Here is a 12,307-nt window from a genome sequence, read left to right as displayed (position 1 = left end):
GGGTTTGGAAGGGAGCTGCCAGCATTGGGTCCCTTTCCCAGGACAGGGTGAAGGCAGCAGGGACTCGCTCCTCTCCTTTGCCCCTGCTCCTGGCGCGGTTCCAACCAGGGCCTGTGACCCGCCCCCCACACCCTGGCGGGAGGTTCGGCCCCAGCTCCTCGAGCCTGGCAGCTGGGGGACGTGTCCAAGCGGGTCTTGAGCCTGGGGTCAAGAACGGAAGGAACAGCGGGAGGGACCCGCGCGCAGACCCCGCCCCGGAGGCAGGACGTGGAGAGGGTCTTCCCAGGGACATGGACGCAAGCTGGGGGTGGGCAGCCCGCTTCTGAGTTCGGGGAGCCTGTTGGGGGCGGGGCGAAAGGCGGGGGAGGGGAGGGGGCGGGACGGCCGGTTCGGGGCGGGGCGGGCTCCGCACTCCCACCCCCCCTCGCGCCGCGCTCCGGCCTGTGCCGCCTTCGCCGCCGCCCGCGAAGCAACTTTCTCTGCGCCCGCGGCCCCCCGCCCCGCCCGCCCCGTCCCGCGCCCGCGGCCATGGACGCCCCGGCCTGGCTACTGGCCCCGCTCCTCCTGCTCTGCGCCCAGCAGCACCCCGGCACCCGGTGAGCGAGCGCCCGGCGGTGCCGGGCTCCGCGCTGCGGGGTGGGTGGGGGTGAGTGGGGTGGCAGGGGCGGGAGCGTTCAACCCCGGGAGCGCCCGTGGGGTCCCGGCTCCGGCCCGGGACCGAGCTGCTGGGCGCCTCCGGAGCCCGGGCGCGAGCCTCGGGCACCCGGACCCGCACCCGGGGTCTCCCCGCGCGCCCGCCTCTCGGAACTCGCCGCGGTCGGGCAGTGGGGGCGCTGGCCGCGGCGACCACACTCGGCCGCCCCCAGGTCGCTATCCGCCGTCCCGGTGCTGAACCGGCGCCACCGGGCGCCGAAGGACATCGGAGCGGCTGTGCGGTCCTTACCAGGCGCCGGACTCCGCCGCTTCCCCGCCGGGGTGACACGGCTTGGTGTGGCGAGCTCTTTGTGCCTCGGCTCTCCTGGGCACTTAGCCAGTGCCCTCCCTGGCACGAGCTGGGAAGGAAAGACCCTGAGACCCCCGGGAGGCTGCGCCTGAGGGTGGGAGCAGAGCCGCAGAGGCGCCTCCCCTGCAACCAGCGCGCCGCCGCCCAGGACGGCGGGGTCTCCTTGCCGAGCCCGTTCCAGTGGCGTAGGCTGAACTCCAAGGAAGCAGGTAGGCTGGCAGCCAGTGCCCGGGAGGGAGGCGCCCTGCCTCTCCTGGCCCAGTGACCAGCACGGCCCGGCTCACCCCTCCTCTCTGGGGAGCGGGAATGGTCACCCCCCGCCCCAGCCCTGAGCCTGGCCACCTTCCACGGGGTCCGTGAGAGGCCCCTGAGGAACCTTTGAAGGTCTCAGTGCTGGAGCGCCTGAAAAAGCAGAGCACCCCCTGCCCCCCCCCCCCCCAGCATTCTGGACCTCTGGGTCACCCACCTGGTGGGCATCTAAGTCCGCTAGAAACCTGGCATGGTTGCCCCTCGGTCAGGGCTCTGGCTGCAGGCATTGTCACTGCACAGCGGGGGGCGGGGGAGGGGACGAGCATCCAGGGCCCAGCTGGCCAGAGACCCAGGTGTCAGCTCCTGGCAGCCTGTCCTTGGAGGGGCTCTCCCCTTCCGTCACCCCAGAGGGGCCCTTCCTACTCCAGGGACCTGGGTGGGGGCGGAAGTGCCGGGGTCAGCGGCTGGCTTGGTCCTGGTCCCTTGGCCGTGACCCTGAGATCCAAACAGCACTGAAACCCCGAAGTTCTGCTTTCTGTTTCGTCTGCTGCCGTGCAGGAGGCCCGGCTAGTTCTTTTCCATGTGACTGTCCCGTTACCGCAGCACCGTGTGTTGAAGGTTTTTTTTTCCCCTGGGGTGCGTGGGCTGGGAATGGAGCTGGGCCCCCTGCAGGCCCGTGAGCACTCTACCACTGAACCGCCCACTCACCCACCCCAGAGTTTTTTGTGTTCGTTTGACCTCAAAACCTTTAGTGGCAAAACCTGTCCTAAACTGATGTGATGCACATTTTCTTTATTTATCCTTGTTACGGGGACTATTTATACATTTCCTGCTGGGAAATGCTCCAAGCCTGACCCCCACCCCCACCCCAAGTTCGTATACACATATATCGTCCTTTTAAAATCCTCATGATTTTCAATTCCATCCCATGCCTGGCTCCAGGGGTGCCGGGCAGGGGCTGTATCCTTGCTCACCTGTGCAGGAGAGCTGGAGCCCACACCCATGCCACAACCCAGGACTGCGGGGCTGGGGGGCACCTGAGGAGGCCACCGATGCTATGCTCCATCACTCTGTGATATTCCCATCACTCCCCTGAATTGACCACGGCTTCCATCTTGCTACATCTTAAAGTCTGTCCTCTTAGATGATGCTGACAGTGGAGGTCATTAGCTCCTGGCCCGCGCTCCTGCCTTTAGCTCAGAGGCCACGCAGCGTGGCACAGATTGAAGATCTCGCTGGAGCCGTGCATGGTGGGGGAAGCAGTCCTGGCAGGCAGCCTGCAGGCCCAACCCCGTGCTGGCCTCTAGGGTCTCATCTCCCATCAGCCAATGGGCAGCGCCCTCCCTTCCTCTAGTCTCCAGGTCCTCGTGCCTTGTCATGGAGAGGGCAGAGGGGACAATCGAAAGGTCCCTTTGGACAAACAGGAGGCACCCCTTTGGCAGTCACTCCTTAGACCAGATTCCAGTGGTGGGATAAGAAGGGATGTGCCCTGCCGTCCATGGGTCATTCAAAGCTGAGCCTGCCCCATGCTCACAGCGAACCCCACACTGGCAGCCGCAATCCCAAGTGGGTGGCTCTCCCTGGGCTGCTGGCTTCTCATGCTCCCTGGGGGAGCCACATCACGGTGCCCGCCTTGTCAGCTCCCTGCACGATTGTCACTGAGCTCCTCTTTGCCTTGGCAACTGAGGTGCCGGAGCAGCTCGTACTGCCTCTGAGACGCACCCACCAGGGCTCCGTGGGCTTGTGTGGGGGCTGTGGAAGGGCCTCGGGACGGGGGAGGGTTCCGCTGCCTGCTACAGCCGCAGCCGCCTTCCTCCCCCGCTCCCAGGACAGGGAAGTGGTGACGTAGGTGGGTGGGTTCGTTTCTCAATGGGGCCACAGTGGGAGGGAGGCCTTGTAACAGGGGAGCAGCTCAGTGTGGGATGTGTTCACGGTGCCAGATGTGCGCTGTGGGGCTTCCCGGGCCTGAGTGCAGGCTTTAAACCTGGCACATATCTCTGAGCATCTCTGTCCACCTGCCCAGGGAAAGCCCTCAGCCTCGGCCACCCAAGACCCCCTGCCCCACTGCCTCTGCTGACCTGCACACCTGAACCCCGTGGAAGGGCCCCTGGGGCCTGGCCCTTCACACCTGCCTACTGTCTCAGTGGAAGGGACACGGTGGCAGGACCCTCTCCCCATCCTGCCGTGCTCCCTGTGCCTCCCGAGGTGGGGGCGGCTGGAAGGTCCGTGGCATCCAGCCTCTTTGGGTGGACTTTGGGGTGGAGCTCAGCCCTGGCCTGACCTTGCCCCAAGGGGCCTGGGGCCCGGGTGAAGGGGAAGGTGTGCCTGCAGGTGCTGTCACCTGGGGCAGGTGCAGTGGGCCCAGGAGAGGCTGTGTCCCTCTGGAGGCCTCACCCCGGGCAGGGTGACGGCAGCTGGGCTCCTCCGAAGATAACGCCTCATTCAAATCCTTCACACATGACTTTGAGGTGACCTTCTTTGGCCTTTTTAATCATGCTCTGTTTGAAGCCAGGCCTTATTTCGATTCCATTTAATGCTCTGTTTCAAAGCACCAACCCTGTCCCAGACCTGTCCCTGGCCACTTCCCAGTGAGACCGGAGGGCAATGGCTGCCCAGCCGGAAAGGACAGCACACCCAGAGGCCCTGTCCAAAGCCGTCTTCAAAATCCCATCAGCTAAGGAGCATAGGGTTCAAATTCACTTCTTCAAAAGGCTGGTGGGTAGAACAGACATAAGGAAAGCAGCTCTGGCCGGGTGGAGGGGGCAGTGGGGTCCGGAGACCCCATGCAGCCTCCCACGTCCACGTGGCCTTGGACGGCTTCAGCCCCGCTGGAGCGGAGGGAGCACGGGTCCCGGCAGGGAGCACGGAGCAGGGTCCCCGGGGTCCCCAGTCTCACAGACTCAGTGGGGCTCCTCGCCATCCCCCACTCCAGCTGCAGGTCTCCCCGCCTCCAGAAACGTGGCCTCCAGTGCCGGAGCCCGAGCCCGGGGTCGTCCTGGGGCCTCATCTGGAGCCCTGCCTCTCCCATCTCCCTGTGTCCATCCCTCTCCATCCAGTCAACTCCTGCCCGACTTCCCAATCCCCACAGCGCCCCCTGCCACTTTCAGCCAGCATTGCAGCTTTTACATGTGACACTCATCACACCACCCGTCCTTCAGAATCCTCAGGGCTTCCTTGTTGGAAGACGGTGAGGGGTGGGGGCGATGGACAGAAGGGGATGGGCGGGGGGGTTAGCAGGGGGAGGGGGCAGGGCGAGAGATGGACAGGAGGGGTGGGCAGAGCTGCTGTGAGGGGAGCGCGGTGGTCAGTATATGGGGCACCACTGCCCTGGTTTCGCCCCGCTGAGGCACTCGCAGTCCTGCCTGTGTCCTGGCGGTCACCTGCCCCAGTGGACCTAACTGCAGGTGGCGAGTGGCCGCTGATGCTCCACAGGCTCAGCCCCAGGAGCGCACGGCAACCGGGGGTCACAGGGGGCCAGGCCCGGGCAGGGCAGAGGCTGGACCCTAGCCCCAGCCCTCCAGGGGCCTCGGCTGGCCCTGGGTCCCCACGGTGTCCCACCTACCCTACAGGCGTCCTGCCCCGCCTGTGCCTGGCCTGGGTCCCTTGGCTTTTCTCAGGTCACCTCCTGCAGAACACTGCCTCGGGGCTGGGAGGGCCGTGCCCTCTCATCCGGGTCTCACTGCCTCCGGGGTGGTTGCAGAGGGTCCACGGAGGCAGCAGGGGGCCTGGGAGCACAGCCTTGGCAGAGGGGCCCTGCCCAGTGGGGCAGCCCCGGGCCTGAGCAGGGATGCCTCTGGGCCCTGCATCCCCCTGGGTCCCAGCTGGCGGGCTCTCGCGATGGCCTCGCTGCATGGCCTTGGCCTGTGCGCTGCCCCTGGAAGGGGCTGCCGCTGTCCTGCTCCCTGCTGAGACCCAGTGGCTTCTCCCCAGAGCCATGAATGACGTTGGTGACTATGTCGGGTCCAACCTGGAGATCTCCTGGCTCCCAAACCTGGACGGCCTGGTTGAGGGCTACGCCCGGAACTTCCGGCCAGGCATCGGAGGTGAGGTGGGAGGCACTGGCCACCAGGCCTGCTAGTCCTCCGAGGGCTCAGCCTGAGCCGGCCAGGGGTGACTGCTGGGACAGCAGTGATTGCCGGCGAGGGAGGGGTCACGCCCCTGCCAGTCCCCCCGGCTCCCACCGCGGGCTGGGGTGTGGGGTGCCGGGGCCCGGCCGCTGCCCAGCCCCTCCGGCCCCTCCCTCCCGCAGGCCCCCCTGTGAATGTGGCTCTTGCCATCGAGGTGGCCAGTATCGACCACATCTCGGAGGTGAACATGGTAGGTGCTGCGCCCCCTGCCCAGCCCCCTCCCTGGGGACAGTGCGGACACTGACGGCCTCGCGTCCCTCGCCCTCCACAGGAGTACACCATGACTGTGTTCCTGCACCAGAGCTGGAGGGACAGCAGGTTGGCCTACAACCACACCAACGAGACCCTGGGTCTGGACAGCCGCTTTGTGGACAAGCTCTGGCTGCCGGACACCTTCATTGTCAACGCCAAGTCGGCCTGGTTCCATGACGTCACAGTGGAGAACAAGCTCATCCGCCTGCAGCCTGACGGCGTGATTCTGTACAGCATCAGGTGAGCTGGGGTTGCGGGCAGAGCCGCCCAGGCCCCCGCCGGGCATAGGCTCTCCAAGGAGAGAGCCCACCGAGCATGCTTCTGCAGGAGCTGGGTGGCACACTGGAGGCAGGAGGCTATTTATACCCTCCTGGCAGCCAGCAGCTGCTTGTGACGCATCAGTGCCAGGGGTTGCCAACTGGAAGCCGATAGCCTGGTTTTCTGGTCTACAATGTGCCTTAAAAAAATAACAGCGAAATTCAGTAATATAAGATTAACCATTTTAAAGCATACGACTTAGTGGCATTTAGTACTTTAATGACACGGTGCAACCACCATCTCCATCTAGTTCCAAGATATTTTTATCACCTCCGTCAGCGGGAGACCTAGAAACTAAGCCTCACTCCTGGTGACCCCATCAGTGGGTGACCTGGCCTTCTTCCTTGGGGTCAGGTGCTGGGAGGCTTGGGCCACTACCTGCCTTCATTGGCCACTGACTTAGTCATATAGTCAGGCATTTTCAGGGATGAAAAAAAATGAATGGAATCCAGTTCTTGACAGTCCTGAAGAAAGGGTTGGCCACGGTGCTCAAGTCTTATGCAGATGCCCGACACCTGCGAACAAGGCCTGAGTGGTCACCAGGTGCTGGCCTTTCCAGCCCGTGGTTAGCCCCTATGGCCTGGGGCAGGGGCATCTCTGTGGAGCTGAGCAACATCTTGTCTGGGCAGAATCACCTCCACGGTGGCCTGTGACATGGACCTGGCCAAGTACCCCATGGATGAGCAGGAGTGCATGCTGGACCTGGAGAGCTGTGAGTCCCTGGGGCTGGGGGGTCTGGGGGAGGGGCAGCTCCCTCCGGGAGGGGAGCGCCAGCTTCCCCAGTGACCTTGGTGAAGGAGGGCAGCGGACTCAGCCTGCGCTGTCTGCCCCTGGCCTGCCCCAGCTCCAGGAGTGTGGGAAGCTGGGACAGGGTTTCCTCTTGGGCAGGAAGGGAAGTGGCTGGGAGGCCTGGGGCAGCGGGCGGTCGGGCCCAGGCATGGCAGGAGCTGCCTCGGTCAGTTGTTCCAGTCGTGGCAATCCGTGGAGGTCAGCTGGCAGCAGTGACCTGCACTTCAGACCTCCAGATGTGGTCCCCGAGACGGGGTGCCTTGGTCCTGCAGGGGCTCCAGCCTCTCCCTAGTGGGTCAGCCTTGCCCTTGGGCTTCCAGCCAGAGGATGCCCCTGCTGGGGGCTGAGAGGGACTCTGGGGGGCACACAGCGCTACTGCTTAGCCCTCTGGCCCAACGGGGGCTCTCCTGCAGACGGCTACTCCTCCGAGGACGTTGTCTATTACTGGTCAGAAAACCAGGAGCAGATCCATGGGCTGGACAAGCTGCAGCTGGCTCAGTTCACCCTCACCAGCTTCCACTTCGGCACCGAGCTGATGAACTTCAAGTCAGGTAGCGCAGCCTCTTCCCGGGCTCGTGGGGGGTGGGTTCCAGGGCCACCCTTGGGGACTTGCCCATCAGCTCAGGCTGGAGGAGGGCCCTGAGGTGAGGTGTGACCCGTTTCCCCGGCTTTTCCCATGGTCCCGGGCCTTTCCCTAGGGGCTGGCAATGCTCTGGGCGTGTGGAACTCGCGGGGGTTGCAGGTCTTCTGAAGGGGGGAGCCCCTCAGCTCCAGAATGGCAGGGCTGGTTGTCCAGCCCCCCCACCCCCGTTCCCGTCCCCAGCCTCTCCTGCCCACCCCTTGGCCCTGGCTCCTTCCTGGGCACGGAGGAGGGGTCTGGAGGGAGGAGGCTGAGTCAGTCGCCCTGGGCCAGCTCAGTGAACTGGAGGCCGCAGCCGTGCCGGAACCTTCCAGGGGACCCCTGCCCGTGAGGCCGCGTGCCCCCTCCTTGAGCCCCCATGGCGGGAGGGTGGGTCCGCATGCGGGGGTCTGGGGGGGGCGCGGGGGCAGGGCCGGGCCTCACCTCCGCCCCCGCAGCCGGCCAGTTCCCGCGGCTCAGCCTGCACTTCCGCCTCCGGAGGAACCGCGGCGTCTACATCATCCAGTCCTACATGCCGTCCGTGCTCCTGGTGGCCATGTCCTGGCTCTCCTTCTGGATCAGCCAGGCCGCAGTGCCCGCCAGGGTGTCTCTGGGTATGCGGCAGGGCAGGGGGCTGGGCGGGAGGGGGGAGGCCCTGGAGCTGCAGCCCCACCCACCTCCGGCACCGCCCCTGAGGCCCCGCCCCTCTGAGGCCCCGCCCCCTGGGGCCTCGCCAGGGCTGCGGGGAGGGGCCTGCCGGCCGCCGGGGCTGGGGCGTGGGGGCCGCACCCGACGGCGCCCTCCACCCCGCAGGGATCACCACGGTGCTCACCATGACGACGCTGATGGTCAGTGCCCGCTCGTCCCTCCCGCGGGCGTCGGCCATCAAGGCCCTGGACGTGTACTTCTGGATCTGCTACGTCTTCGTGTTCGCGGCGCTGGTGGAGTACGCCTTCGCCCACTTCAACGCCGATTACAGGAAGAAGCGCAAGGCCAAGGTCAAGGGCGCCGAGCGCCCGGCCGAGGTGAGGCCCCCGGCTTTCCCGGGGCCCTTCCCGGGGAGCTCCCGGCGGCCTTGCCGGGGGCGCCGAGGGGGGCAGGGCCCCGGGTAGGGTGCAGCCCGGGCGGGACACTCAGGCCCCGCCACCCGCAGGTGGACGTGAAGAATGCCATCGTGCTGTTCTCGCTCTCCGCGGCCGGCGTCCACCAGCAGCTGGCCGTCTGCAGGCGGCCCGGCCGCGTCCCCGGCAACCTCATGGGCTCCTACAGGTCAGTGGAGGTGGAGACCCGGACGCCGGCGGGGACCCGCCTGGGGGGCCGAGGGGGCCTCCGTGCGTTCTTCAAGCCCATTGACGCCGACACCATCGACATGTATGCCCGGGCCGTGTTCCCCGTGGCCTTCGCGGCGGTCAACATCGTCTACTGGGCGGCCTACACCCTGTGAGCCGAAGCAGGGCACACCCCCGAGGGCGCCTCCAAGGGGGTGGGAGCTACTCGGGAGAGGACCTGGGAAGGATGTGCAGGGTCCGCGGATGGCAAAGCGGGGGGGATACAGCCTCCATGGGCCAAGAGCCGCCAGATTCTGCCCCCCAACCCCACCCCGCCCCGACCCCGGCCCCGGTGGCAGACCTCAGGCCTTTCCCACGGGCTCCTGTGCAGACGGAAAAGCCCGTGACAGCATGCGCCCCTGGCCCCGTGCCCCGCCTCCCGTTCCCCATGGCCTGCACCCCACGCTCCACTCCCCATACCCCACTCCCTGTGGCCCAGCCTGCCAGGCCCCTGCTGAGTGTGGTGGGGCAGGGCCATGAGGGACGCGGAAGTTTTAGACTCAGAGTCTGATTCTGGTTTCCGGGACTTGGCTTCTCTGGAGTCAGGATCTGAGAGCAGAATGAGGCCAGGAGGGCCTTTGTTTCTTTTAACTGTGCTTGTTCTCTCTGGCAGAATGTCGGGGAAGAGCTTTTTGCAGGGCTCTGTGGTCCATGCGTGGAATAAAGCTTCTGGCCGGCGGGAGGCTCCGGCTCCGGTCACTGCAGCTGCGGCGCGGTCTGGTCCCAGCTGCGTGAACTGCTGCCCGCCCTTCCCCCCACCCGGTCCCGGCCGCATGGACAGTTGCCGGCCCCCCCACCCAGTCCTGACCACATGGACAGCTGCTGGCCCCCCACCTGGTCCTGGCCGCATGGACGGCTGCCCGCCCGCTCCCTGCGAGCCCATTGGCAGCACGCGTGTGGGCATGTGTGGCAGCCCCGTAGAAGCCTTAGGGTTGAACAGACGCTGCCAGGGGAGGGCAGGGAGTCGATGTCCCAAGAGGGCGGGTAGAACTGGGGGAGGGGAGGGTGGCAGGATAGAGAGGAACCAGTGGGGCCAGCTCTCCCACGTCACCTTGTCATCCGTGTGTCCTGCCCAGGGGGGCCTACGTCTCAGGGATCAGACACCCCAAACACACCGTGGGGGTTGGGCTAGCACTTGACTCTGAGGCAGGCTCATCCCAAAGAGAGGCTTCCCTGAAACCCTGCAGTCACCCCGAGGTCCCCACAGATGCTCTGTGATGGGCTGGGCTGTGTCCTCAAAAGACATGGTCAAGCGAAGCCCCACTTGCCCATGGAATTAGGAGGAGGCTGTGCTGGGGCAGGTGGGCCCTGAGAAACACGGCTGACAACTTTATAACAAGACAGACAGACTGCTAGGGGAGAAGACCACATGAGAACGGGGAGATCAGACACCAGGGCTGGCCGGGAAACCCCCAAAACTCCCAATTTCCGATTCTGTCCTCAGAGCTGGGAGTTTACAACAGTGTGGGGAAGCTGAGGCAGCCCCAGAGCCCCCCGCCCGCAGCTGCCAGAACATCTGACAGACTGCTCTTGAGTAAGGGGTCCAAGCTTTCCACGCTGGGCCACTGCCTTCAGAAGGGGCGGGAGTGGGCAATTAGAGGACAGCTATGCACCCTGCCATCTGCGTCCTGGGCTGAGCCCCGCTGGCCTCTCCTGCAGGACCCCTGCCCAGATACCCACCAGGTGAGTCTGGTCATGATTGTGAATCAGGGAAGGTACCCTGGGCTGGGCCATCTGCCCCTTGGCCGGGACCAGCCTGCTCACGGGTCCCAGCGGCCCCGGCCGTGGTGGCAGGATATTAGAGGGTCATGGGCCAGACTCCGGTGGCAGATTGATGACTGAGGCCAAGCTAGGCTCCCTGCTCAGGGCTGGACCAAGGCCCCCAGCTGATGGTGCCTGGGCCTCCCACCTCTGCCCTTCGCACCTAGGCTGCCCCTGGCCCCTGGCATAGTGGAGTGAGGCAGGAGGGGACCCCTGGGCAGCAAGGGCAGGGCACAGCCTTCCGGGTCAGCTGGGCCCACAGCCACCTGGGGGCAGCCTGGAGGGTGGTGGCCTGGACCAGAGCCTCAGGGCTGCAGGCCCTCTCCCCTACACCCCTCCCCCAGGCCATCTCCCCCAGGCCCCCTCTGGGCCCCCTCCCCCAGGTGCCCTCCCCCAGGCCCCCTCTGGGCTGTCTGCAGCTAGGTGTGCTCATCACTCTCCTCCCCGGAACCCAGAGAGTGCCGGGGTGGGGTCCGAGTCCCACTGTAGCTCCCTCCCTCCCAGGCCTCCTCAGGCCCTTCCCCCAGGGCTGGTCCCCCTCAGAGGAAGGTGGGGCAGACTTGGCTCCAGCTCCCGGAGCCTCCGGGACCTGTAAGTGAGTTCAGTGGTCATGGTGCTCCTGGGCGCACCTGGGTGCAGAGGCCTGCAGAACCCCCACCCTGTGCCAGAACTCTGCCCCTGCCAGGCGCCCGCCGCCCCCTCTGCTCACTGCTTGCAGTTGCCCTCTGGCTGCGGCGCGTGCCCACGCGTGCTATTTAAAACTGGCCTTTGTGGCTGACTGGGGTGCCCACGCAGGCTCAGTCCCCCTACCCCAGTCACTCCTCCAGCCTGCAGGCTGCTGGTGGCTGATGCAGAGGGGAGCGGACCCCAGGCCCAAGGCGGCTCCACGGGGGTGCGCGGGTGGGCCCAGGGGGTGTCCGTGTCGGCTGTCCTGCGTGGAGACTTCGGGTGGAGGCAGGGCCCGGAGGAGACGGGGCCCCGGGGGCTCCCTCCAGCTACTCCAGGGTTGGCAGGGGTGGCCTCCGTGGAGGCCGAGTGGGGTGGGAGTGGACATGGACCCCTCCCTGAGGCTGGGGCGACCACACGCCTGATGCCCAGCCCCTGTCCTCCCCGCAAGGACACGTGGGCAGGGCCGCACTCTGAGGGGCACACCGGGGCGTCTCCACTTGGATTCTCATGAAAGCAGAGCCTGAGATGGACTTGGGCACAAGGAGTTTATTTGGGGGAAAGGAGAGATCCCCAGAAGCAGGAGGAGGGAGGGGAAAAGCCCCCAACGTGCTCAGTGACCCGCCCTGCTGGGGAACCCCCCAACCGTCATCTGGTGGAATGGGGAGCCAGGGCGTTTTCCCACCATTCTCGCGCCCAAGGGTGGAGGTGGCCCCGGGGCTGCCCTGCCTGGGCCTGGAGAAGCCGCGATGGCTGAGGCAGCACCACACACTGTCGGTCCCTGACAACCGGAAGTTGTCATGGCAACAGGAAGAGTCCTAAGGAAAGGCCACGGGGGTTGGCAGGACCCGGCCCCCCACCCCAGCCCATTCCGGTCCCGCAGGGCAGGAAGGCCCCCAAGTGAACCCTCCGGGTTCCAGGCAGCTACTGGCGGGGGTGCTCTCCTTTTCCCAGGACGCGCCCACCCTGGCCAGCGAGAGAGGGGCTTGGGGGGAGCATTTAGGGTAGGTGCAGATGTGGGGATGCAGGCCGCTTCCGGGAGACGAGACTCAGACCCCTGCCCTCCCCTCATGGGTGCACACTGCCCCCTGCTCGCACAGCACCCCGCCACTGCCACCGCCGACCCGCTTCCCATCACCGTGGGCCCCTGACCCTGCGCTCGTCTCGGATCCCGGGACCCGGGAGCTCGGCCTCC

The 12,307-nt window shown here is 66.1% G+C and overlaps 1 protein-coding gene across 1 annotated transcript; it reads left to right on the top strand.

Annotated features, from left to right (window-relative positions):
• The first annotated feature begins 517 nt into the window (after positions 1–517).
• Positions 518–9,362, top strand: LOC143677423 (gamma-aminobutyric acid receptor subunit delta-like). Its single transcript, XM_077153360.1, has 9 exons — positions 518–596; positions 5,183–5,295; positions 5,502–5,569; positions 5,651–5,871; positions 6,579–6,661; positions 7,152–7,289; positions 7,816–7,971; positions 8,171–8,382; positions 8,511–9,362. Exons 1-9 carry the CDS (start codon positions 529–531, stop codon positions 8,799–8,801), a joined length of 1,350 nt encoding a protein of 449 aa, XP_077009475.1. The 5' UTR covers positions 518–528; the 3' UTR covers positions 8,802–9,362.
• The last annotated feature ends 2,945 nt before the right edge of the window (positions 9,363–12,307 follow it).

This window comes from Tamandua tetradactyla, chromosome 3, assembly GCF_023851605.1.
Source record: "Tamandua tetradactyla isolate mTamTet1 chromosome 3, mTamTet1.pri, whole genome shotgun sequence".
In the NCBI taxonomy this organism is placed as follows: Eukaryota; Metazoa; Chordata; class Mammalia; order Pilosa; family Myrmecophagidae; genus Tamandua; species Tamandua tetradactyla.
Note: the sequence above shows the minus strand (reverse complement) of the source record. Positions and strands in the feature narration are given on the sequence as shown.

Excerpts from the sequence above, each read along its gene's own strand:
- LOC143677423 (XM_077153360.1), top strand. The coding sequence starts at position 529 with ATGGACGCCCCGGCCTGGCTACTGGCCCCGCTCCTCCTGCTCTGCGCC. Across the intron at positions 5,570-5,650 it reads ACATCTCGGAGGTGAACATG|GAGTACACCATGACTGTGTT; the intron begins GTAGGTGCTGCG and ends CGCCCTCCACAG. Across the intron at positions 6,662-7,151 it reads CATGCTGGACCTGGAGAGCT|ACGGCTACTCCTCCGAGGAC; the intron begins GTGAGTCCCTGG and ends GCTCTCCTGCAG.